Source organism: Myotis daubentonii, chromosome 8 (genome assembly GCF_963259705.1).
Source record: "Myotis daubentonii chromosome 8, mMyoDau2.1, whole genome shotgun sequence".
Taxonomy (NCBI): Eukaryota; Metazoa; Chordata; class Mammalia; order Chiroptera; family Vespertilionidae; genus Myotis; species Myotis daubentonii.
This window is the reverse complement of record NC_081847.1, coordinates 52,330,938-52,353,781: the sequence shown is the minus strand read 5'-3', so window position 1 is coordinate 52,353,781 and position 22,844 is coordinate 52,330,938. Positions and strand designations below refer to the sequence as shown.

Genomic DNA, 22,844 nt, shown 5'->3' with positions numbered 1-22,844 from the left:
GGTAGCAGAAGCTCAATGCAGGAGCTGCCCCCTGGTGGTCAGTGCACTCCTACAGGGGTAGTGCTGCTCAGCCAGAAGCCAGGCTCATGGCTGGCGAGTGCAGCGGTGGTGGCGAGAGCCTCTCTCACCACTGTGGCAGCGCTAAGGATGTCCAACTGCTGGCTTAGGCCAAGCTGTCAGTTGGACATCCCCAGAGGACTCCTGGACTGCAAGAGGGCGCAGGCTGGGTTGAGGGACACCCCCTACCCCCTTGAGTGCACAAATTTTGTGCACCAGGCCTCTAGTTAATAAATAAAATTATTATATAACATAGACAACTGGGGTTTATTTCTGAGATGCAGGGTGGGTTCAGTATTTGAAAAGCAACGTATTCTATTATATAAAAAGGCTAAAAAACGCTTGAGATGCTTGGAAAAATGTTTTCTTCTTGATGGCCTGCATTCCTATAGAGGACAAAGGGGCGGGGGGAAGTGGGGACTGACATTCATCCAGGACCTAAAAATGGAAGAACTGTGCTCAGCCCCAGGGAGGATGACCTACACGTGCACCCTGTTGTGTAAGTTCTTTTGGAATTAACTACCATTTCTGAAAAGGGCCTTAATAAATATCAGGTGACTTTTTAATATGATGGCATTTTTCCGCTTTGTTTTTCTCAATCATTTGTAAATCTTCATATGTACCTCCCATAAGGCTGCCGGGAGGTATTCTTCCAACTTTATTCAAGGTGCTATCCATCATTTAGGACTCACCTGAGCCATATACTATTGAGACAAGACAATGAGCCAATACCAGAACTCACCTAGCCAGTGGTCAACAACAGACAAGTACTTGTCTTAGAGGATACAAAAATAATCAGAACGTTTTAATATTAATATATATATATATTTAATCGATTTTAGAGAGAGTAAAGGAGAAACATTGATTGGCTGCCTCCTGCACGCCCCCTACTGGGGATAGAGCCCAACCCCGGGCATGTGCCCTGACCAGGAATAGAACCGTGACCCCACAGGTCGAGGCTCAACCACTGAGCCACCTGGCAGGGCCAGAATGTCCTAGCTTTTTATGAACAGTTCCCCTGGGTTTGTTTTTCCTGGGAGAACTGGGCAATTTGAGGGCGGGGTGAGGGAAGGGTTTGGTCCAGCGAAATTAGAGTGAGTTTGTTCTGGGCAATACCCTTGTCCCACCCAGACTAAGTGACCGCGCGGTGTGTTTTAACGTCCACGAGGCTGAGGCTCGTTTATCTCTCACGGAACGCTAACAGGTTACCCGAGACTCGCCGTGGAGGGACTGTTAGAAATTAACGCGCCGGTCTGGCTGATCTGACGTGATTGGGAAATAGCGGCGATTTTGACGTGCGGTCGCTGGCCCCTGTGGACCACCCCGCCGGTCCGTCCGTCCCACGCACGTGTACCTCCCTGTCACCCGAGTCACCCCCCCGGGACCCCCAGCTTCCCTCTCCTCCTTCTGCGCAGGCGCAAGGAAAGCTCCGCATCACCCCACCCTTCGCGCAATAGGGCATCTTCAGCCAATCAACACCCGCTTTGGGCGAGGCTCGCTGGGTGGAAGGTGTCAGTCGAGGGTGGCCCCTTGAGAGACACGGATTCTGGCCAATCATTGGAGGCCGTCAGCAAGCCGCCCTCTGGGAGGTGCCGGTTGCCCGCCCCCGGCGCCCTCCGGGACCGGGGGGAATGTCCCGGCACTGGCTCCAAGAAGCGCTTTGCTCCGCCCGGCGTGGCTGCTGTCTGCTGGCCCTGAAGCTCGCGGTGTTCCGAAATGGCCGAGCCGTCGGACCAGGCCGTCAAGTACTACACCCTGGAGGAGATCCAGAAGCACAACCACAACAAGAGCACCTGGCTGATCCTGCACCACAAGGTGTATGATGTGACCAAATTTTTGGAGGAGGTGAGTTGGTGAAACGCGCCGCGGACCGGGGTTTGGAGGTTCCCTGCTGGGACCTGTGGTTCGCAGCGCGGCCGAGTTGCGGTACGAGGCTGTGCGTGTGCTCCTGAGCCTGCCCACCCAGTTCTGCACACTTGGGAGAGGTCTCCACACCTGCACGTCTCTGTGTGCACACCTGTCTCTGCACACACAGGGTCAGCCGCCGCTTCTGCGCCCTCTGAGTTTGCGTGCCGGTGTGTGTACTCCTGGGAGCGCCCACTTGGGTGCGACCGGAGGCGCCTGGGCCCGCGCTGTGGCGGGGGGAGCCGTGGCGGGGCAGGCGTTGCCTTGGGAGCCCATGCGCGGGCGTGTAGGACCGCGGCACCACCCAGCACTTAGTGGGAAACAAAGTCGCGGCTGGATCGGCTTCCCTGGCAGAGGGCGCAGCTACGCGGGAGGATGTTGAAAGATCCCCTTTTCCCCCTGAGTTTGCATAAACGGGATCTTCATATGGAACGGGGTCGTCCACTTCTGGTATTCCCCGAGAGGATTCCTAAAAGGAGCAGGTTGGATGCCCCCGCCCGTGAGCTGTGGGGTTTCCTCCAGAGGGGACTCTGAGGTCAGAGTGTGTGGACCGCACCCACACTCACCCGGTGATTGTGAACGCGCCTGATGAGGACTTTGCAACAAGGTACAGAGCTGGACTCCTGGGACTGCGTTTGGGTGTGTGGCTGGCGTTGAAGAAGGAAGGAAGAGGGACAGAGCAGTAAAAACGCTGCCAGTGGGACTTGATCCTAAAGCAACTTGGGACATTGTAAAACAACTTTGCTTAATGTAAAGGAAAACATCCTTTTGTTAAGATTCTTTGTATTAAATTATCATTTTTGCAATAAATTCTTAGGGGCTTTTCTTTGCTACCATTGGGGGTGTTTTATCACTGTGGGGGAGTCTGAGTCATAAATCTTAACATTTAACTTCCTTCATCCCTCCAGACAATAAAAGAGAATGTTTAGTGATGGGGATTCTTTACATAGTTTGAGGGGATAACTGAGATGGAGGCCTGGGCTTAGCTGGATTACAATTTGCATCAAGGGACTTGTTTTGCAGAGAATTTTAAAAAACTGTTTTAAAAAAGATTGGAGTTGATGTTTATCAGTAAGCTATTTCACCATGAACTTGTCAATTGGTGGAGTGCCAGAAGATAAAATAGTGTCCTATTTTAGTTAGGAGTGGTTTTTGTTGGATTCACATCTGATTTTTCCTGCCCCTTATGCTGACCTACAGAGCTTATTTGCCATTACAGTTTCTTGAACTAAACACTCTGAGCATAGCATCAGGCGTAATTGACACTAAATGTCTACTTGGAACTGTTTCTCCTCTCCCTATGGTATAAGTAATTCTGTAGTTTTAAGATCCAGTGTGTGCTTTCTTTATTCGTGTCTATTAAAAAGGATAGACCTATAAAAGATTAGTAGGCTGTTTTATATTATGAAGCATCTATCATTTCTTTCTCTTTTTTTGTGGGTTCTGACCTACGCATTGTGTTGTACAGGAGGCCTCCCTCGCCTTCCCCCACCAGATGTCAGTAGTACCCCTCCCCCACTTGTGCCAACCAAAAATGTTCCCAGTTTTTGACAAGTGTCCCCTTGGGGAGAAAAATCATTCCTAGTTTGGAAGGAGTTCCTGCTCTAAAATGTGTTTTGCATAACTTTAAGGGTATATTTCTCAGAAGGAGATAATAAGAGGAAATTGTTAAACTTTACTATAAGCCATTTACTGTTAACATTTCATTGTTTTGAGGCAGGAAGGGGGAATTATACAATGCTTTTTTGAGTAAAACTGGAATAGCTCCCAAGTAAAATTTGAGGAAATGAGTTATCACTAATATTTGGTAATGAGTACTTATAGTGAGATAACAAGAAACGGCTGTTTCTAGTGATTTAAATAAACCCCAGTTTACAGCAGTCGCTATACACTGTACTTTTCTCGATTGGTACTTGGTACTGTGCTCTCTGTAGTAGCGTCCCTGAGACTTGAGTTTGGGTCCCACTGTTCTCTTCGGGACCTTCCGTCTGATCAGTCGATGTGGTATTTGCTGAGTGAGCTCTTTTCGCCTCCATGTCTGTCAGGACACCGGAGCCCCAGAGGAAGCAGGAAGACAGAAAACAATGTTGTGGACAGGAACGGTGACATAGCTGTCTTTAGACATTGGGAGTACCCCTGGGAACCTCACACGTGGGCTCTACTAAATAGGGCCTCAAGTCAGTGGACCGGAGTGGAAAGGGCCTGATCGGCTCAGAGCCGGGCTGGGTTTAGGTAGAAGAGGGAGGCGACTGATACTTTGCAAGTAGACCTACTAGAAGGAGTGCAGCATGCAGAGGGGAGGAAGCCCGCTAGCCTGTTCTAGCTGGAATCCCCAGCACCAGCTTTCCCAGGACATCCAATTCCACTTTTTGGGAAATGTCTTCCATTTGCCATCGTTGCTCTTTGTTGTCACTCTCTGTGACATCTCTGCTTAAGGCAGGGTCCTAGCCTTTGGCTTCCCACCCCAGCAGGACCATCCTAGGATCCCTGCCCCTGGCTTCCTGCATCTTAAACACACACCTTCTCCTTCACAGGACTGCAGGATGCTCTGACAGGGGTTCTTCCTTCTTCCTCAGTCCTCCTGTTCCATTATTTCACGAGGCCACGGCTGAGTATCTCTTCCCTACTTTTGAAACAAAGAAGCCCAGAAGATGTCTTCCCCTATTCCCCTTCCCCTTTCTTCTATCATTTAAAAGCTCCAGAAATTCATGAAGATTTTGCATCCTAACTAAAGAATATTCTGTTTTCACTAATTTACCTAAATAGGGAAGGTTTGTTGGGGGAGGGGAGGCTTCCTACCTCTAAAGTGAACTTTTAACTATGGGCAAGATCTCCTTATCCTATGAATTCACCCATCCATATGGACAACATGGTTTCCGTGGCATCATTCAGAATACCATAGATTATATGCATGTCTATGTTCATGTTGAGAAATGCATAGTTGATGGGTGGAAGAGGGCCCTGGTCTGCTGCCTATACTCTCTGTGCCTCAGATGCCTTATTTAAAGTAAAATGGGAAGATGATAATAGTGCCAACTTCATGGGGTGATTATAAGAATTAAACAAAATAATGCTGGTAAACGCATAACATGGTCACAGGCACAAGATCCGTGCAGTAAATGCAGACTGCTACATCAGCCGGGTCAGGGTGGGGTATGGGCTTTCTTTCTGTAGCATCGGATGTAGCTGAGTGCTAATATGAGATTTTAAGTAAAGGTGTATATCTGGCAGGTGCTATTGAAACAGGAGAGTGTTATTAAAAAATTATATTCACCCAGTTAAGAACGTAGGTGAAGTTTCTTAGTTGCACAACAGGCTCTGTCCCCTGAAACAATGGCCTTAGAAGCTGTTTTCATGTTCGAAAGGACAGTAGACACCTGAGAGGGCTTAATGTTAGTGGTCAGCTAAGTAGCAGCAGGTGTTGAGTTACTATCTGATACCAACCTGCAAGATTATGAACTTAGCTGCCTAAGTATTTTGAAGTAGTTTTTTTTTTCTTTCAATCCTGAATTCTAGTTTTTGAATTTATACTGATGAAGTTGGGTCTGGTCATATGATTATATTATTAGTAGGGTTGATGAGTCTAGAACATTGAAGCGAAGTTATTGAAATGAAAATGTAGGCACGTGCGGCCAGGAAAAAAGGGTGGTTTACTTTTCTCTTTCTGTGATTTGGGCGGCAGCATTGACTCAGCTTTTGAAAGAGCTGTGAAGGGAGAGAAGGCGTTGCATAATAGATGACAGCCAGTAGGTGTTTAATTTGTGAAATAGGCATCGTCCTGAAAAATGTTATGAGCACAATGCTGTTGTGTCCAGTTGCCCCTCCTTTACATGATGCAGATGGACATTGGTTTCTCTACCAGTGGTCAGCAAACTGCGGCTTGGCAAACCACGGCTCGCGAGCCACGTGTGGCTCTTTGGCCCCTTGAGTGTGGCTCTTCCACAAAATACTGGCTCTTCCACAAAATGCCGGCTTCTGCACATGGGCCACGAAGTTTCAATCGCACTGTATGTGCGCGCCCGCACGTGGTGTTTTGTGGAAGAGCCACACTCAAGGGGCCAAAGAGCCACATGTGGCTCGTGAGCTGCGGTTTGCCAACCATGGCTCTACCATTTCTGGGGACCCTGGGGTTATGATGCTTTTGATCTGTGTCTAGGCTGATCCTTAGCATCATCTGCCTCATAAAGGCTGCTGGCTCCAGACTCTCTTGCTTTTATCATCTTAGGCAGTGTCTTTATAGGAGCTTTTGTGGTAAGGACTTACTTTTTGTTACTGTCCATTGAACATGGCTGCCTACTTTGCAGAGACCAGTGGTTCTGAGCCTGGAGGACTTCAGTGCTCCTAGAATCCGGAAAGAGACTGTGGGTGTCTGAAACTCAGTGTCCTTAATTTTGAAAAACCATATATCTTTACCCTTGATAGGGCTGTGGTATATAGGGCTAAAATCCTAAATGCCTTTGCTTTTCTCAAGGAAGTTTGGTAATATTCTAAATCTCATACTACTACAAAGCTGCGGTTGCAAATTATTTAACCTGTGTAGTTTGGTAAATAAAAGTAGAAATTATGAAATCCATAGGAGGAGAATATAAAGAGACTGGTGTTTAAGTGACTCAGGCATCATGGGTGAACAGTGGCAGACTCAGTCTCACAGGCCACCCGGTAACGTAAACCTGTGGGCAGGGCCACTTTTGTAGATTCTACATAATTTTTTTTTTCTTTTGGTAACTTTTTGCTACTTTTGAGAAGAGGTTTTTAATTTTTTTTTTAGTTGCTTTTTTATTGTTTCAAAGCAAACACTCGAGATTGCTAACTTTTGTTTTTATGTATCTTTAAGGTAGATGGAAATTCTAAATTGAAGGGAGCACAGACTGTGCAGGCCATTGTGGGAAACTCAAGGGGTAAATAATGCTCATTTCTCCTTAATGCAGCTATCTGTTATTCTAAAAGTTCTCCAAACCACAAAACATAACCAATAAGTACCTTTTAAATTTTTTAAATTTAATTTATTGGGGTGACATCAGTTAATAAAATTTACAGGTTTCAGGTATGCAATTCTATAATACATCATCTGTATATTGTAGTATGTTCACCACCCCAAGTCAAGTCTCCTTCCATCACCATTTATCCCCCCTAGACCTTCTGCTACCTCCCTCCACCTCCCTTTTCCCTGTGATAAAATCAGGTACTATTTATTGTCTGTGTCTGTGAGTTGTTTTTTGATGTTTGTTTGTTTTTGCTTAATCCCTTCCCCTTTCCACTTAAGCCCCCAACCCCCTCCCCTCTGACAGCTATCCATCTGTTGTCTGTATCTAATGGAGTCTGAACAGCCTCTGTCCTACGAGGCAGTTGTGGGAAAGTATTGGATGGGGGGTGCAGAAAACTGGATCTAAATCTTACATCTATTGTTGAGGTGATTGGAGCAAGTCAGATAAATTCTCTAAATCATTTTCTTCTAAAGTTGGGAGCATTTTGCCACCTGAATCTATCTCAGACTTGTGAACCCTGGCAGGAATAATATATGTGAAAACACTTGGGAAAGTTTGGAAATCTTTTACCAAGTGTACCAGTTAATAATGCAGATTTTGTAATCAAAGAAAACACTATAATTTCAAGAGAAACATCAAAAGTGCTTTATTCAAAGTAATGTCCATCGCTAGCTACACATTTCCCCCATCTTTCAGGTAATTTGTGGATACCATCCCAATAGAACTTTTCTTGTTTTGAATCAAACCATTCAGAGACCCAATTTTCCACTTCTTCGTATGTTTTGAAGTGCTGCTTAGAAAATGCGTGTGCCATCAATTGGAACAAGTGGTGATCTGAAGGAGCAAGGTCTGGTGAATATAGCGGGTGGGTTAATACTTCCCAGGCAAGATCTTTTAACGTGTCTTTAACTGGTTTTGAAGTGTGTGATGGTGCATTATCATGAAGCAAAATTACTTTACCATGTCTTCTGGCCCATTCTGGTCATTTTACAATCAAAGCGTGGTTCAAATTGATTATTTGTTGTCGGTAGCGATCAGTATTAACCGTTTCACCTGGTTTTAGGAGCTCATAATACACCACACCTTCCTGATCCCACCAAATGCAGAGCATTGTCTTCTTTCCGAAGTGATTTGGCCTTGCAGTCGATGTTGATGGTTGGCCTGGATCAATCCATGATTTTGTGCATTTGGGATTCTCAAAATAAATCCACTTTTCATCGCCAGTCACAATTCGATGCAAAAAAGACTCTTTCGTGCCGTTGAAGCAACATTTTACTGATGACTTTTTGGTTTTCCATTTGTCTTTCGTTCAGTTGATGTGGCACCCATTTTCCTTTCTTTAAAATCTTTCCCATTGCTTGTAAACGATTGGTAATTGTTTGCCGAGCATTTAATCTTTCTGCAAGTTCTTTTTGAGTTTGACACGCATCTTCATCCAATAATGCTTGTAATTGTTGGTCTTCAAACTTTTTCGGTTGACCTGGACGTTCTTTGTCTTTCACATCGAAATCATCACTTTTAAAGCGTTTAAACCAGCGTTCACAAGTATCTTGAGATGGAGCATGTTCACCATAAGCTTCCCAAAGTATACGATAACTTTCAGCAGCACTTTTCTTCAAAATAAAGTAATGAATTAAAACTTCCCGCAAATGCTCTTTTTTTTTTTGGCATGAAATTTGATATTTTTAAGCGTAAAAATATCTATGATGTTAACAACTCCAAAAAATTGACATAGGAAGTTTTGAAGCTTGTCGTCAACACAACAAAATAACATACATATCAAATCACATATATATCAACATATGTGTAACTCCTTCTATTGAAAGAAATCTGCATTATTAACTGGTACACCTATAAGTTAAAGTTTACTTATAAATTAAGTGTTATAATTATATCCCACGTCGGTCACACCAGTGACCACAAGGCCCACAAGGTAGCCAGGTCTGTCCTCCCAGGTTCAGTTCTCTGTAATACCTGTAACACCTGAGAAGCTTGGTTGATTTCCCACCTCCGCTCCTGAATTATTTGGGTGTGTATTTTTTGTCAGAAGGGGAAATGCATGGAAACATTTTTTTCAGCCCCTTTAACATGTAAATTCTCTTAAAAGTGCAACTACAGCGAATAATGCCTTACTAAGTTAACATGAGCCACAGTTGTCAGCAGCAGTCCGTGTCCAAGTGCTCAGGACAGTGGCCAGAGGTAGCAGACTCAAGGGGGGATTTAAACAGCAGTGGCTCAGAGGTGTTCTCCAAATCTTAGTGTGTGCTTTCCCCCGCTATTACCTTTGAACTTGTTTTCTTGGAAACATCCCGTTAAGTGTATTTATTAACTGGCTCCCTGTGTCTTTTATCAAGTTCCACATGGGACAGGAAAGTGAGTTGAAGATGTGCATGGGAGAAGTCAGTTCAAGGCCAGGTCAGTAGAATTTGGCCTGTGCAGCCTTGTGGTAAGTGACCTTTGGTTAGTGAGAGCTGACGTCTCAGGGATGATGGCAAAAAGTCACGTTCTTCCACCCCCAGAATTAGGTCTCTGGCCTGCCCATGAGGACGGCATGTCCAGAACAATGACATTGAACCAGCATTGATGGCGGGGAGGGAAGTGGGCGGCGTTTACCTCCCCTAGGTCCCGTCAGCGGTTTTCTGTGTCTGGCGGTTTTCTCGCAGGGCGGGCAGCCACTGTCTCTTCTGCAGCGACGGCCTGGATGTGCCTGTTTCTACCTGTGTCTTTCCACGCCTGCTGTTTTCTCAGTGGCAGAGCTGAACAAAAACGGGCCAGGACACAAAATATATCCAGCTTACTCCTCTGCCTCCCACATTCTGCAGAAAGTATTAATAACTGTCATTCACACTCCCTCCCTAGTAGAAATCCCCGGTGGGCTAATACTACTTGTGATAGCAGTGGACACTCACTGAGCATTGATGGCCATTCCGTGTGTGCTAGATGGTGTGCCAAACGCATAAAACCCCCTTTGCATTTGTACTGTTAATTCTGAAAACAGGCCTCTCAGGTGGGTAGTGGTGGTGCTGGTGCCCTTTTTAGGTAAGAAAAATGTGGCTTAGGAGCCTCCGTTAATTGCTCAAATGACACAGTGGGTGAGGATTGAAAGCCAGGTTTTCAATCCAGGACGTGGGACTCCCCAGCCCGAGTTCCTCCGCTGACTGTGACACGGGCGTGAGACCGCAGGCATTTTTGAGGGCCACTCGCAAAACTGTCAAAGAAAAAAGCCACCCTACCTGTACATCGTTGCCATCATTTGCTTTGAGATTTTTCTCCCCGTTTCCAGAGTTCTCTGTAGGAACCAGGAAGAAAGCAAAGGGAGGTTGTGAATGGAAAGAGCTGAACATAAAGAGAATCCTTGGAAGGTAAAGAGGGGGCCAATAGTGCCTTTCTTCCCACCTGCTGTCATTTCCCGTGTTGCCTTCTAGAAGGTGAAGGAAAGAGCTGTGGCAGCTCTTCACGGGGGTCTTGAAGGAAAGAAAGACCTGGGGGTCTTCAAGGCCTCTGGAGGTTCCTAACACAAGGTACCTGGGTGGTGCTGAGAGTCAGTGTTGTGCTGTTTAAGAAAGAGCTTGTTTGCATGTGTGCTGGGCATGTGTGCTGGGCGTGTGTGAGCAGGGCCCATGCTTTCAGGAGGCCTGTTACATCACTGGCTCGCACAGGCCGCTCTGAGTGGAAGTCTGATGAGGCTCCTGCTCTGATGAAGTCCGCCCATCTGTGGGCTCAGCTAGTGCTGGCCCACCCCTGCCCACTCCCTGGCTGGTCGTGGGTCCTTGTCCTCTGTGGGTCGGTCTCTCTCTCTCTCTCTCTCTCTCTCTCTCTCTCTCTCTCTCTCTCTCTCTCTTTCTCTTTGTCTGCCAGTTGCCCCCATTCCACTTCAGTGTCGCCTCCGGGCCCTGCAGGAAGTCTGTCCTCTGAGCTTCCTCACGCTGCCCTCTGTCTTCGAGTCCCTGCCGTACATGTCAAGGATTCTCTCCTGTGTCAGAGCACGTGTCCTGACAGAGCCTTCAGGATCCCACTGCTTCCATCGCTCAAGTCTTCATGATGAGTGACATGTTATTATGACATTAAAGAATGTAATTTCTGGAAGGAAATCAAAACAGCTTTATCTGGTGGAAACAACTTATCATTTCTCTGCTTAGCTCCTTCCCTCTGTCTGGTGTAGATTCCCTTGGTCACCACCCCCTTCAGGCCACAGCTCAGTGTCGCTTCCCAGAAAGGGGAATTTTCTGTTACATCATCGTCCTATTTCATTTCTTTGCTAGCATTTCAGGCGATGTCTGCAGGTTTCTTGTTTGCTGGCTGCCGTTCTCTACCAGACAGCAGCCGCGAACGTCCTCCTTCACTGCCCTGTGTCCTGACACGTAGTAGCTGCTCAGTAAACATCCCTTCAGCTGGGAGAGGACAGTCCAGTGGAGGAACACAAAGCAACCTGTCCTCTGTTTCCATCTTATTTCCCTTTTCCTCCCGGTTTCCCACACAACTGGCACATACTTGTGTTATTATGATGTGACCTTTTCTAAAAATAACCAAGAATTTTGCTTCTCTTTTTCAAGGAGAGAGAATTGTAATAGCATTCTGCAGAACTGCCATCTCTCCAGCTCACAGCTGCATTATCTCTCTGTCCTCATCCTAATGGCCTCTAAAGATGACCCCTGGTAGAAAATGTCATTGTCCTTATGATACCTGTTTCTGTTGACTCTCGTCATTTGGTGCTGTGCCTCAGGAGAATCAGGCCAGTTGATTTAATCCATAGAAAGCACTTGAAGATGAAGGTGGGTGGGGGTGGGAAGAAGAGGGTGGTACTGGATGTAGCCTTCAGCATTTTGGATCAGGAACTGTAGCAGGTCTGTACAGGTTTTTTGTGGCAATATCAGGTGGGGGTAGGGACAAAAGGGAACTCGATATTACTGAAATGGCTATTATATGCCAGGCATTCTACTAATTATATCCTTTACTCTTCTGTGCAGTTTAGGAGGAGGGAGATAGTTGATGCTGGGGAAATGGACACTCAGAAAGATGAGTACCTTCCTGGGTCCCTGTGAAGACATGGCAGAGCTGCACCTTGAGCTCCTGGTCCTGTCCCTCCCAGCCTGTGCTTTTTCCATAGCACGGGGCTGCCTGGACACAGAAGCTATGCCTACTGGAGAACAATCCATCACTTCTTCTAGAGCAGTGGTTCTCAACCTTCCTAATGCCGCGACCCTTTAATACAGTTCCTCATGTTGTGGTGACCCCCAATTTCATTGTTACAAATTGAACATAATTAAAGCATAGTGATTAATCACAAAAACAATACGTAATTACATATGTTTTCTGATGGTGTTAGGCGACCCTGTGAAAGGGGTCTCAACCAAAGGGGTCGCGACCCACAGTTTGAGAACCGCTGGTCTAGAGCATGACACGGAAACCCGGAGGAGTGTAGGAAGGTGGGAACCCATGCGGGGTCAGGCAGGCGTCACAAAGGGGAAAGTGCTTGCCGTGAGGTTGGGCCAATATGTGACTAACGAGGGGTTTCATGTAACTTTCGATAAGTGATATGGGAAAGTGTGATTTATAAAGTAGTTGGGAGGTGATATGTGCTTAATTCTCCTTTCTAATTGCCTCCCCCTAATCCAATAACAAAGAGTGAAAAAAAAACTAACAAATAGTTGTCGACTGAAAAATAATATCGACTAGGTGTTTTGTCATCAAGAAGGGTTTATTTGGGAAAAAGAAAGGGGTGCAACCCAGAGCACACAGACAAGGCAGCTGAGTGCACACTCTGGCCTGTGTGCCAGGCGGGAGAAGGAGGTTAAGGGAAAGGAAGTTAGGACCACAGAGCTTTTCTGTAAATATTGTTCTGCCTGTTGGGTTCTTGTGATTGGTGGAGTATGAGACCTTCTTAAGCCCAGCTCCTCCCACAAACCCTCCACACTCATTGTGTTTGCTTCAAGTTCCAGTTGGACTTCATCGTGCATTGTCATCCCTGTGAAGTGGGTTACGCGCAGCACCTGCAGTTCTCCGGGTGCCACTGTGTTACCGCCTCGGGGTCTTTGCTAAAACGTCCCCACGCGCTCACCTGGTGAACATCTCCTGAACCTTTCCCACCTCAGCCTCTCCCTGACACCCTCTCAGCCTTCTGCTCCAGGGCGAGTGGATCCCTTCACCTGCTGTGCTGGCTCCTGTATCTGGGGCTGCTGTGTGTAGCTGCTACTTGTCTGCCTGCCTGTCTCTCCCCTGGACTGTAACCTCTAAGGCCAGGGCCGTGGCTTCCCCATCGAGGTGACAATCCAGCTGGTCAGGGGACTTTGCAGATGTTTCCAGCTGGGCGAACAGACAGATGGGCCTTGTAAGTTTCATCCCATAATCTTCAAAGTGAGACAGGGAGCTGATGCTCCCCAGCCTGGTCCTGAGCTTTGAGGATTCAGCTTGAGGGGCATGCACAGCCCCAGGCAGTGCCATCCAGAGGTGCCCTCCATGGAGTCCATGTGGGGGGGGCCGTGTGCAAGTCTGGAGAACCCAGCCAGCTTCGAGGCCCTTCATTCTTTGCCTCCTCGGAAAAACAGCATGTAGAAATTATAGAAAACATTTGGTTAGGCAACTTATTTTGTTCCTAATCTTTTTAAATCGTTCACTTTCCACACTCCCTTGAGTTGTTCTCATCTTTGGCTTCATTACTGCAGATAATCTCTGTGCACACATTATTCTGTCTAGTCATTGTTTACCACACCTATTTTGGCAGGGCTGAGTGTTTGGATTGAAAGGTACTCCAGAGTTGGTGGACTTTGGGTCTGTATAACAGTACAGCTAAGTGGAAAGGTTTTTATTGTCATTTGTTTTTGCTTAGTTTAAGCGAGCTCTGGGGGTGGGGGGGATGGATTTAGAGCACATGGTGTCACTGAGTGGACATCTGCACACCCTTCTAAGTTTTTCGGAGTCAACCTGGTAGCCAGGTAGTTCCCTGAACTAGGGGAGAAAGAGAGAGAGAGAGAGAGAGAGAGAGAGAGAGAGAGAGAGAGAGAGAGAGAGAGAGAAAGAGCGCCACCTTTGAATCTTAGTGATTAAGGCCCAGGAAGGCAGGACAAAGTTTCTTGGGGTCTAGAAGAAGCGAGACAGATTTCCCTCTAAATTTCCAAAAGGGAAATGTACGAAGAAACTTTATTTTTCTAAGGCATCCTATTAAAGTCACTTTGTTCAGAAGCATAAAAATAGTCATTTAATACGCATGTTCCAAAAAGAGGGGGAGGCCGAATGAGGCCAGAAACTGGGCCTGGGCCTGTTTCCTTCATGAACGGTCAGCGTGACGTTGGGCTTATCTGCTCTGGGTCCTGCTTTCTCCATCTGTGACTTTAAGAATGTTGAGTCTCTGAGGTTCTGTTAAACTCTCAACTTCTGTGATTTTAACCTTCGGCCTGCCTCAGGCCTGCCCTTTTGAGCAAGATCTCCAGCTGAGTGTCATGCTATTGTTGCTGGCCCACAGAGGAGGTGGAGGCGGTTGAACTTTGTAAGGCTGCAGTCTGTGCCTGGGGGAGGGGGTGGGGCTGGAGAGGCCCTGTGCTGCCCCCACTGGCCAGATGCCTGTCTGCACTTGGAGACTGGCTGTTCCAACAGTGATCCTGTGATGTTTGTTTGAGTCACGCTGCTGTTCAAGAACTCATTATTGTCCGCCCTTTCCCACAGGCACTCGGGGCCCTCCCTCATCTGGTTCATTCTAACCATCCAGCTGTGTTAGCCAGGGTCCTCCAGAGAAACAGAAGACAGGACACACAGACGATCCATAGAGTGTAAGGGATTTATTATGAGGAAGGTCGAGAAGTCCCAGGTTGTGCCATCTGCAAGCTGGAGACCCGGGAGAGCTGGTGGGCCACTGAGTTCAAGTCTGTAGGCTGAGAGCCAGGGGAGCCAATGGGGCAAAACCCAGTTCAAGGGCAGAAGAAGGTGAGATGGCATGTCCCAGCCCTAACAATAAGGCAGGAAAAGAGGGACAGATTCTCCCTTCCTCCACCTTGCCTTTTGTTCTATTCAAGCTCTCCTGGGTTTGAGGAAGCCCACCTAAAGGGGAGGTCACCTCGTTTACTAAGTCCTCCAATGCAAATGCTATTCTTATCTGGAAATAACCTTCCAGACACACCTGGAAACAACAGTCTGAGCATCCCCTGGACCAGGGGTCTTCAAACTACAGCCCACGGGCCACATGCAAATACAAATATTGTATTTGTTCCCGTTTTGTATTTTTACTTCAAAATAAGATATGTGCAGTGTGCATGGGAATTTGTTCATAGTTTTTTTTTTAAACTATAGTCCGGCCCTCCAACGGTCTGAGGGACAGTAAACTGGCCCCCTGTTTAAAAAGTTTGAGGACCCCTGCCCTGGACAGTCAAGTTGGCTCACAAAATGAGCCCTGGCACAGCCTCATGTATTTTGCTTTATTCAGACGTACCTCTTCACTCACCCAGCTCACGAGCACATTTCGGCCCTTCAGCCTCATCCCTGCTCGGATTCCTCTTGAGGTTTCTCATCTATATCTACTCTGTTCATCTAAATTCTAACCTAAAGGGCCCAGACTATTTTTAAAGATATCTATGAAGATAACCTAATTATTAAATATTGGATATGTTAAGATGGTCCCTTAATATTTCTCCAGTTGTTTAATGTATGTGAAGACCATTGTCCTAATTTGTCTTTTTAAGTTTCTCAACACTTGCATCTTTTATGTGCTTCAGGACTTTAGTGTCTGGCACATGGTATTTCTTGACAAATGATGAATGTAGTAATTAGAATTAAGCTCAGAAGAACCAGAAGCAACTGTGCTTAAACAAGATAGAAGTTTGTTCGCCTGCGGTGAAGAACAAGCTTTCCAGGTGTGGTGTGCCGGCTGTGCTCCGTCAAGTCCTCAGGGCCACACTTCTAAACCACTTCTTGACCATTTCTAGGGTCTGGCTCTCATCCCAAGTTCAGAGGCAGCCTCTGCACTCCGGACAGCAGAATGAAGAAAGGGGTGAAGAGAAATGGTGTGAAGGGGGCACGCCACTCTAGAAGGGAAGGCTTCTAGAAGGTTCTCCTGACACTTACACCTACGTTCCATTAACTGGGATTTAATCATATGGTATACCCAGTTGCAAGGGAGTCTGGGGAAAAAAAAATCTCTGTTCTACTAGTAAGTAGCTATTTCTCAGCTAGAAGTTTAACTGTTTGGGGAGGGAGAAGCTGACGGAGCGAAGAGCAGCTTTGCCCCTGCTGGTGTGGTTTTGCACCTGGGTACCCCCTGGACTGTGTAGATGTTGAAGCTCTTTGTGAGAAATTCAGGAGGACTTTTATTTGCCTGCAGAAATTCACCACTGTAGATTTTTGAGGAGGCACATGAAGTGGTCAGAATGGTATTTGAGGATGAATATTCTAGCAGATGTAGAGGTGGTTAAGAACCATGAGGGTCGGCCCTTACTGGTTCGGCTCAGTGGACAGAGCTTTGGCCTGCGGACTGAAGGGTCCCAGGTTTGATTCCAGCCAAGGGCATGTACCTTGGTTGCGGGCACATTCCCAGTAGGGGGTATGCAGGAGGCAGCTGATCGATGTTTCTCTCTCATCGATGTTTCTAACTCTCTATTCCTCTCCCTTCTTCTTCGTAAAAAAAAAAAAAAAAAAAAAAAAAGAACCATGAGGGTTGGAGAGAGGAAGACCTGTCCCATCCATGGCTGGAGCTGTGAACTTGATGGGTAGTTTCCCCCTCCCACCCCCCCCCCATCTCTATTTACAAGCATGCAAGGCTTTCTTGCCATGTAAACAAGATCTTCCAACCCTTGGCTTTGAAATTTTATTACTTGTTTTTTGTTTTTTTGTTTTTTCAAAGCCACTAAAATGTAGGGATTCTAGGAGTTAAGGTCAAAGACTAAGTAAAAATAGTATTCTGTATCAAGCCTAAGACTATCTCACTTATGAAACTGTTGGGGTAGAAAAATAACTCCTTCCATCTCAAGGTCCTTCTGACTGCTTGATAATCAAATTCACATGAGACTATAGCAGAAAGAAGGCAAATTCAAGTTTAATAACATGTATACCTTCTGTATATATGATAAGAAACCCAGGAGCAGTAACTCACCAAAATGATGGAAGCCAGCACCTTAAATACCACGTTCACCTAAAGATAGAGAAGGTGTTGGAGGTGGAGAGTCAGTTATGGGAGGTGACAAGGAAGAGCACAGTAGACAAGGGTAAGATTATTATGTAGATGTAAGACCTGCCTTCTGCACTGACGGTGAACAGCAGGCCTGGTACTGTGAGGGAGATACCCTTACAGATGGAGGCTTCCCTTAAAAATGTAAAAATCGTTTCACAGCTGTAACTTCTACTTGCTTTTCAGAGCTTCTCCCACATCTGCTGTTGCTTACAATTAACCAGAGTAAAATGATCAATATCCCAAAGAGGCATATTTTGGGGTGGAAAACTTTGCTCACCTCTTTTGTATTAAAGGGGAACATAACTAGCAAAGGTGATGCCAAAATTATAATTTAAACTCATCTTTATATTTTGAGTAGAGAATCTAAGGAACTGTAAAATGGCTGTAGAAACAAACAGTAGCAATGAAGAATGGACCAGGAGAGTGTTTTGACTCAGTAATCAGTTTCTGAATTAATGTAGTTGCAGACTGTGTATTTGAGTGCAGAATGACTGATTTTATTCACATTTTCTGCCTCCTTAAGATTATTGCCTATATATCAAGAATTTGTTGAAATCATCTGCATCAGGAGTAGTATCTAAGTTTCTTTTATCTTGCCAGTTTTTTGAGATCATTTTTGGTGTACACCATTAAATATGAAATAGAGTTTTCCTGCAATTTAATAAATCTTGGATATGGTGCATTCTCTAGTAATGCAGTTATTACTTTATTATTTCTTTTTGGCCTCATTAAAAACAGGATTTGAGGCACCACTCACATTGTGTTGACTCTATAAATCTTGGTCTTTTCATACAGAAGTAATGTAACCCAAGGCCATGCTCCATCAATTGTGCTTTCTCTGTATCTGACCCTCATCTGTTTGTGCTGGTTTGCTCTGGTGAAGCATCTGGTGCTATTTTAGTGTTATAGTCTTTTTTTTTTTTTCTGTGCATGACAAATTGGTTGCATGTTTTATCTCTCTCGCTACTAGTTATACCGAAGTAGGTTAGAAGATGGGGAGCCGGCAGCAGCCCTTTGGGGTCTGACCTTCCTCACTTGAACCGTTCAGATGTGACCTCAGTACGACATGGGAGGATTGTCCATTGGGTTTGGGTCATGTTTTTTGTAATGATATAAACCATTGAGCTTTGTAGTGTTAAACATAGGGCACCGTCTTCTCAGTGAGATTCTTGGAACTTGTTGGTTACGAATAAAGCTTATCATATGGTCTCTGAGGCGAGGCTGTGAGTGTGGGGCCAACCCTGATAACCTTGTTCGCTCTCCCGCAGTAAGCAGGAGAATACCACCTGCACTCAGTATTTATCCTATTAAAGCAAATTCTTACCACTGCAGCATATTTCGAAAGAGGAAGGGTAGATGGGATCACGGCTCTGTCAGCTTCACAGGTGAAGAGGGACATGTTGGTCATTGGTTTTAAATATGTGGACTTTTCACAGCAGGTAACTCAACAGTGTTTACCTGGAAATACTGTGGCACTGCTAATCTATACTAATAAAAGAGAAAAATGGTAATTGGCGTACGACGATACCCTTTTCATTGGCTAATCAGGGCTATATGCAAATTAACTGCCAACTAAGATTGGCAGTTAACTGCCAACTAAGATTGGCAGTTAACTGCCAACAAGATGGCGGTTAATTTGCATATGTAGGCACAATGCAGGGAGGCGAAAGGGAAAGCAGGAAGAAGCCCCCTGCCACTGACAGTGATTGGAAACCCAGGGGGGAGCTAAGAGCTGGGGGGCAGGGCAAAGGCGGCCCTGGGGCCGCCTTTGCCCTGCCCCCCAGCCATGATTGGAGAATCAGGCGCCTTTTCCGCCCTGGCCAGTGATAGCAGGAGGTAGGGGTGGAGCCAGTGATGGGAGCTGGACACGGTTGAAGCTGGCAGTCCTGGGAGCTAGGGGTCCCTTGCCTGGGCCTAAAGCGGAGCCCACGATCGCGAGGCCGCTGCAGCTGTGGGTCCCCGCTGCCCGGGCCGGACGCCTAGGCCAGAGGCGTCAGGCCTGGGCAAGGGGCTGATCCTGCGATTGGAGGGTGATGGGGGTCAACACCTGAGGGCTCCCAGTATGTGAGAGGGGGCAGACTGGGCTGAGGGACACGCCCCCCCACCCCCCGCCCCACACCCAGTGCACGAATTTCGTGCACCGGGCCCCTAGTTAAACATGAAAGGAGAAGCTGAGCTTGTTCTATTTATTAGCATTGTCCAAAGGACTGTCGGTATTGCTTCATCGTTATAGGTGTTTGGTGCTCAGTGAAAAAAATTTATCAAGTTTATAATATGTTCTTCCTTTTTGGACTCTTAGTTTTGTGTGTGTTTTTGTTTTTAGAAAACAGGGGATACACCTTTTAGATCATTGAGCCCCACACAGGCTCAATGAGTGCCATTAATTGGAATGATCGACCAATCAAGGGGATGGGGCGACCTGCCCTCCCATCTGTCAGGCATTGGGCATATTGAGACATACAGTGAAGTCCACAGGCTTTCCTTTGTTGCCTGTCCTTCCACTGGAAGGACCTCTCCTTTTCTTGGCTTTATTGATACTCATTTACCACTTTTTGTTTTCTGCCTTATTTGCATTTCTCTCATTTTTGTATGTATCTGGCAGACACGTAACTTTAATAAATCCTCAAATTCATAAGCACAGTTACAACTGTATTTCTCACATTACATAAAGTGTAACTGAAAAAGATTTTAAGAGATCACTTCAGACCTTTAGTGATTGTAAAAGGAGGACTGAAGCCATAAAATTATTCATTTATGTTAAATTAATATACTGAAACCATCTGCATCACGGAAGGCTTTATTGCATTGTCATTATACAGGTAAGAACTAACAAATTCCTTACCCTTTAACACCCCAGGGCTGGCAAAAATGTAATACTGGTGAGACTTGATCCTGAGACCTGCCACACAGAAGAGTCGTCTGGTCCTTGGCCAGCTTCAGCTTTGATGTTGGCCATTCCTTCTTGGATAAGTCAGTTGACAGCAACTTGACAAGGGCTGCTGGGGTGCGCCCTGTCTGTCCCGCACCATCCACCTCCTCATCTCCCACTGCCTTCAGCCTGCCCTGGGCTCCCATCACCCTCTGCCACCCTCATCTAGATAAGCTCACTGCAGTCTCCCAAATCCTCTCCTGCTCTGACAGCTGCTGTCCATGCTGAAGACAGGGTTTTAATTTTTAAATGAACCTGATTTTTGTCACCTTCCCTTCTTAGAGCCTCTCAATGACTTCTCGTTGCTAAAGATGACAGTCTCCGAAGAGGCCTGAGCTTTGTGCACCCGCCCTGCCCTCTCCACCTGCTCTTTCTCCCCGGTCCTGGACCCACCTGCTCCCTCCTCTCTGGGAAGTTCAGACACATGGTCCTGCCCCTCACTCAGCTTCTTGGTGGCTGTACATCAAGCATGTCAAACTCGTGGACCGCAGGCCTCATGCCTCGTTTATTTGGCCCGTGTTAGCCTTTGAGTTTGACATGCTTCTCAGAGCACTGGTTTTCACTTGAGTTGTAATCATGGAGAGTTTCTGTTGCGTCCCTAAGCAATTGTTGGGAGCCCTGACCCTCTGCTCATGGTGGAGCCTGGCATATTTGCTCTCTGGCACATAGCAACATGTGGTATGTGTTGAGTACATAATAATGCAAATGGCACATAATAATGCAAAAAGCACATTATTTTCCCAAGTTCACTTGGAGGAGTAACCACTAGGCATACTGTCTCTGTACGATGTATCATCATCTGCTTTTTGTCTAACAAAGCTGTGTGCATAAGGTTGCGATCACAATTTTCTTTTTTAAATTACTCACACATATGCATATGTATACCCAGATTTCTATGGATGGCAAGATTATGGGTGATTTAGGTGATTTTTATTTTCTTTTTGTGCTTTCCGATTTTTCTATAATGTAGATGGATAACTTTCATAAATAGTAGAGGAAAAAAATAAGTAAATTTGTTTAGCACTAGATATGTTTACACAAAAGGAGGAGAAACAGGTTTCAAAACAGGATAATTGTCCACATTTCTAAAGTGCTATGTACCTGTACGTCTTCCATTATTGGGAGGAATTAAGACGAGACTACAGTCAGTTGTACGAGAGAATTGTTTTCTTTGGTTATTGGATACTTACAGGTGCTTAGCTCAAGGGCAGGTGAATTTGATCTGAGGTAATAATGAAGCTCAATTTAAGAAGGTTTTTACCCCTGAAAAAGGATTTAGGATGATATAATCAAGTACTTTCTTTTTATTTGATCGAGAACTCCTTCCCTTGCCTTCACCCATATCCATGACTGGGCCCGTGTGTCAGTCTCCCCTTCCTGCATCATGACCATCCTTGGGTTTTACCAATTAAAGCAGCTAAGAGCACTGAAATGCTTTGATTACACAAACGGCTCTTTCTACCCCTTCCCTGTGTAGAATTGAACTCCTTCCTCTTTGCTTCTGCGCCCTATCAATGACATGTCCCTATGGCAGCATCTTGAGCAAGTCACTATGATATCTGCTTGCATCACTTTTCCTTTTGACCAAAAGGTAAGTTCTGCAGAAAGCAGGGGACTCGCTTACCTGTCCATCATGCTGTCCCCTCTCTGTACTTGGCAGGTACACAGTGTACTTTTCAAAGATGAATTACATCTAAGGTTATGGTGTAGGTTCACACTTAGACCTAAGAGGTCAAAGGGACAGGACTCAAGACAAATAGATTAAAGACTGAGAAGAGCAATTTTGAGAGCTTTATGGAAAAGTAAAGAGGACATTTGCCAAAGGATTGAAAATATCTGCCTAATGCTGTTATTGCCATGTGAATAACCCGGGGAAATGAACACCATTGGAGAAGGGTTCTACTGTACTTTCAAGAAGGCGTTTGAATACAAAGGAGTATATTGTTTTCATCCACATTATGGATGAGTTATACTCACGTGTTGTCATCTGTGACTTCTGGAGTAACCTATTTGGTTAAATAAACTGGCCACTTCCTTGATCTCATTTGCTTGGAAAAATATTTACTTATTTTTATGTCTATAAATCTTTTGAACAGCATCCTGGTGGGGAAGAAGTCTTACGGGAACAAGCCGGAGGGGATGCTACTGAGAACTTTGAAGATGTTGGGCACTCAACAGATGCTAGAGAATTGTCCAAAACATATATCATCGGGGAGCTGCATCCAGTACGTGCTTTTTGGGGGCCTTTACTTCTTTCTCTTTAAGGCTATAGGTTGTCATTACCCAAATCTGTAGACTTGCAGATTTAAAAAGGAGTAAAGTAGAACAATTCCTCCCGATTTTATAACACTATTTTTGTCAGAAACAAATTGCCTAGAAGTTTCTTTGCTTTTCCCTGGTTTCGTTTTCCACTGGCATTTAGAGTCAGAATCCTCTAACCCCGAGGTCATGCCCTGGGGACAGTGTGTCTCAGACCCTGAAGGGTCACAGAGGAGCAAATTTTAGAAAGTGGAGGGTATAAACCCAGTATAATTTTATTTTTTGTAGTTTTCTTTTTTGACCAAAATATTTTTTAAGAGTCCCCCTTCTATTTTCATTAGTTTGAGACTATTGTATTCTTAAAGAATTATTTTAATTAAGAAAAATCAGCTCTGTTAAATGAGTAGACTCTGCCTTCTATAAAACTTCACCCCAGATCTTTGGGACCATCCCCACTGGTGCTGGTTCACGGACTGGCCTTGAGGAAACACTGGCCTTATTCAGCTTTTATATCAAGCAGGACCTTCCGTGGCATTTGTAAATGGCCATGTACAAC

The 22,844-nt window shown here is 45.6% G+C and overlaps 1 protein-coding gene across 1 annotated transcript in view; it reads left to right on the top strand.

Moving 5' to 3' along the window:
- The first annotated feature begins 1,649 nt into the window (after positions 1-1,649).
- LOC132239691 (cytochrome b5) overlaps positions 1,650-22,844 on the top strand; it is a 28,615-nt gene continuing 7,420 nt past the window's right edge. The window contains exons 1-2 of the mRNA XM_059706371.1: positions 1,650-1,902; positions 22,126-22,254. Coding sequence (XP_059562354.1) covers positions 1,774-1,902; positions 22,126-22,254 — 258 coding nt within the window. The 5' untranslated portion in view covers positions 1,650-1,773. The remainder of the gene's footprint in view (positions 1,903-22,125; positions 22,255-22,844) is intronic.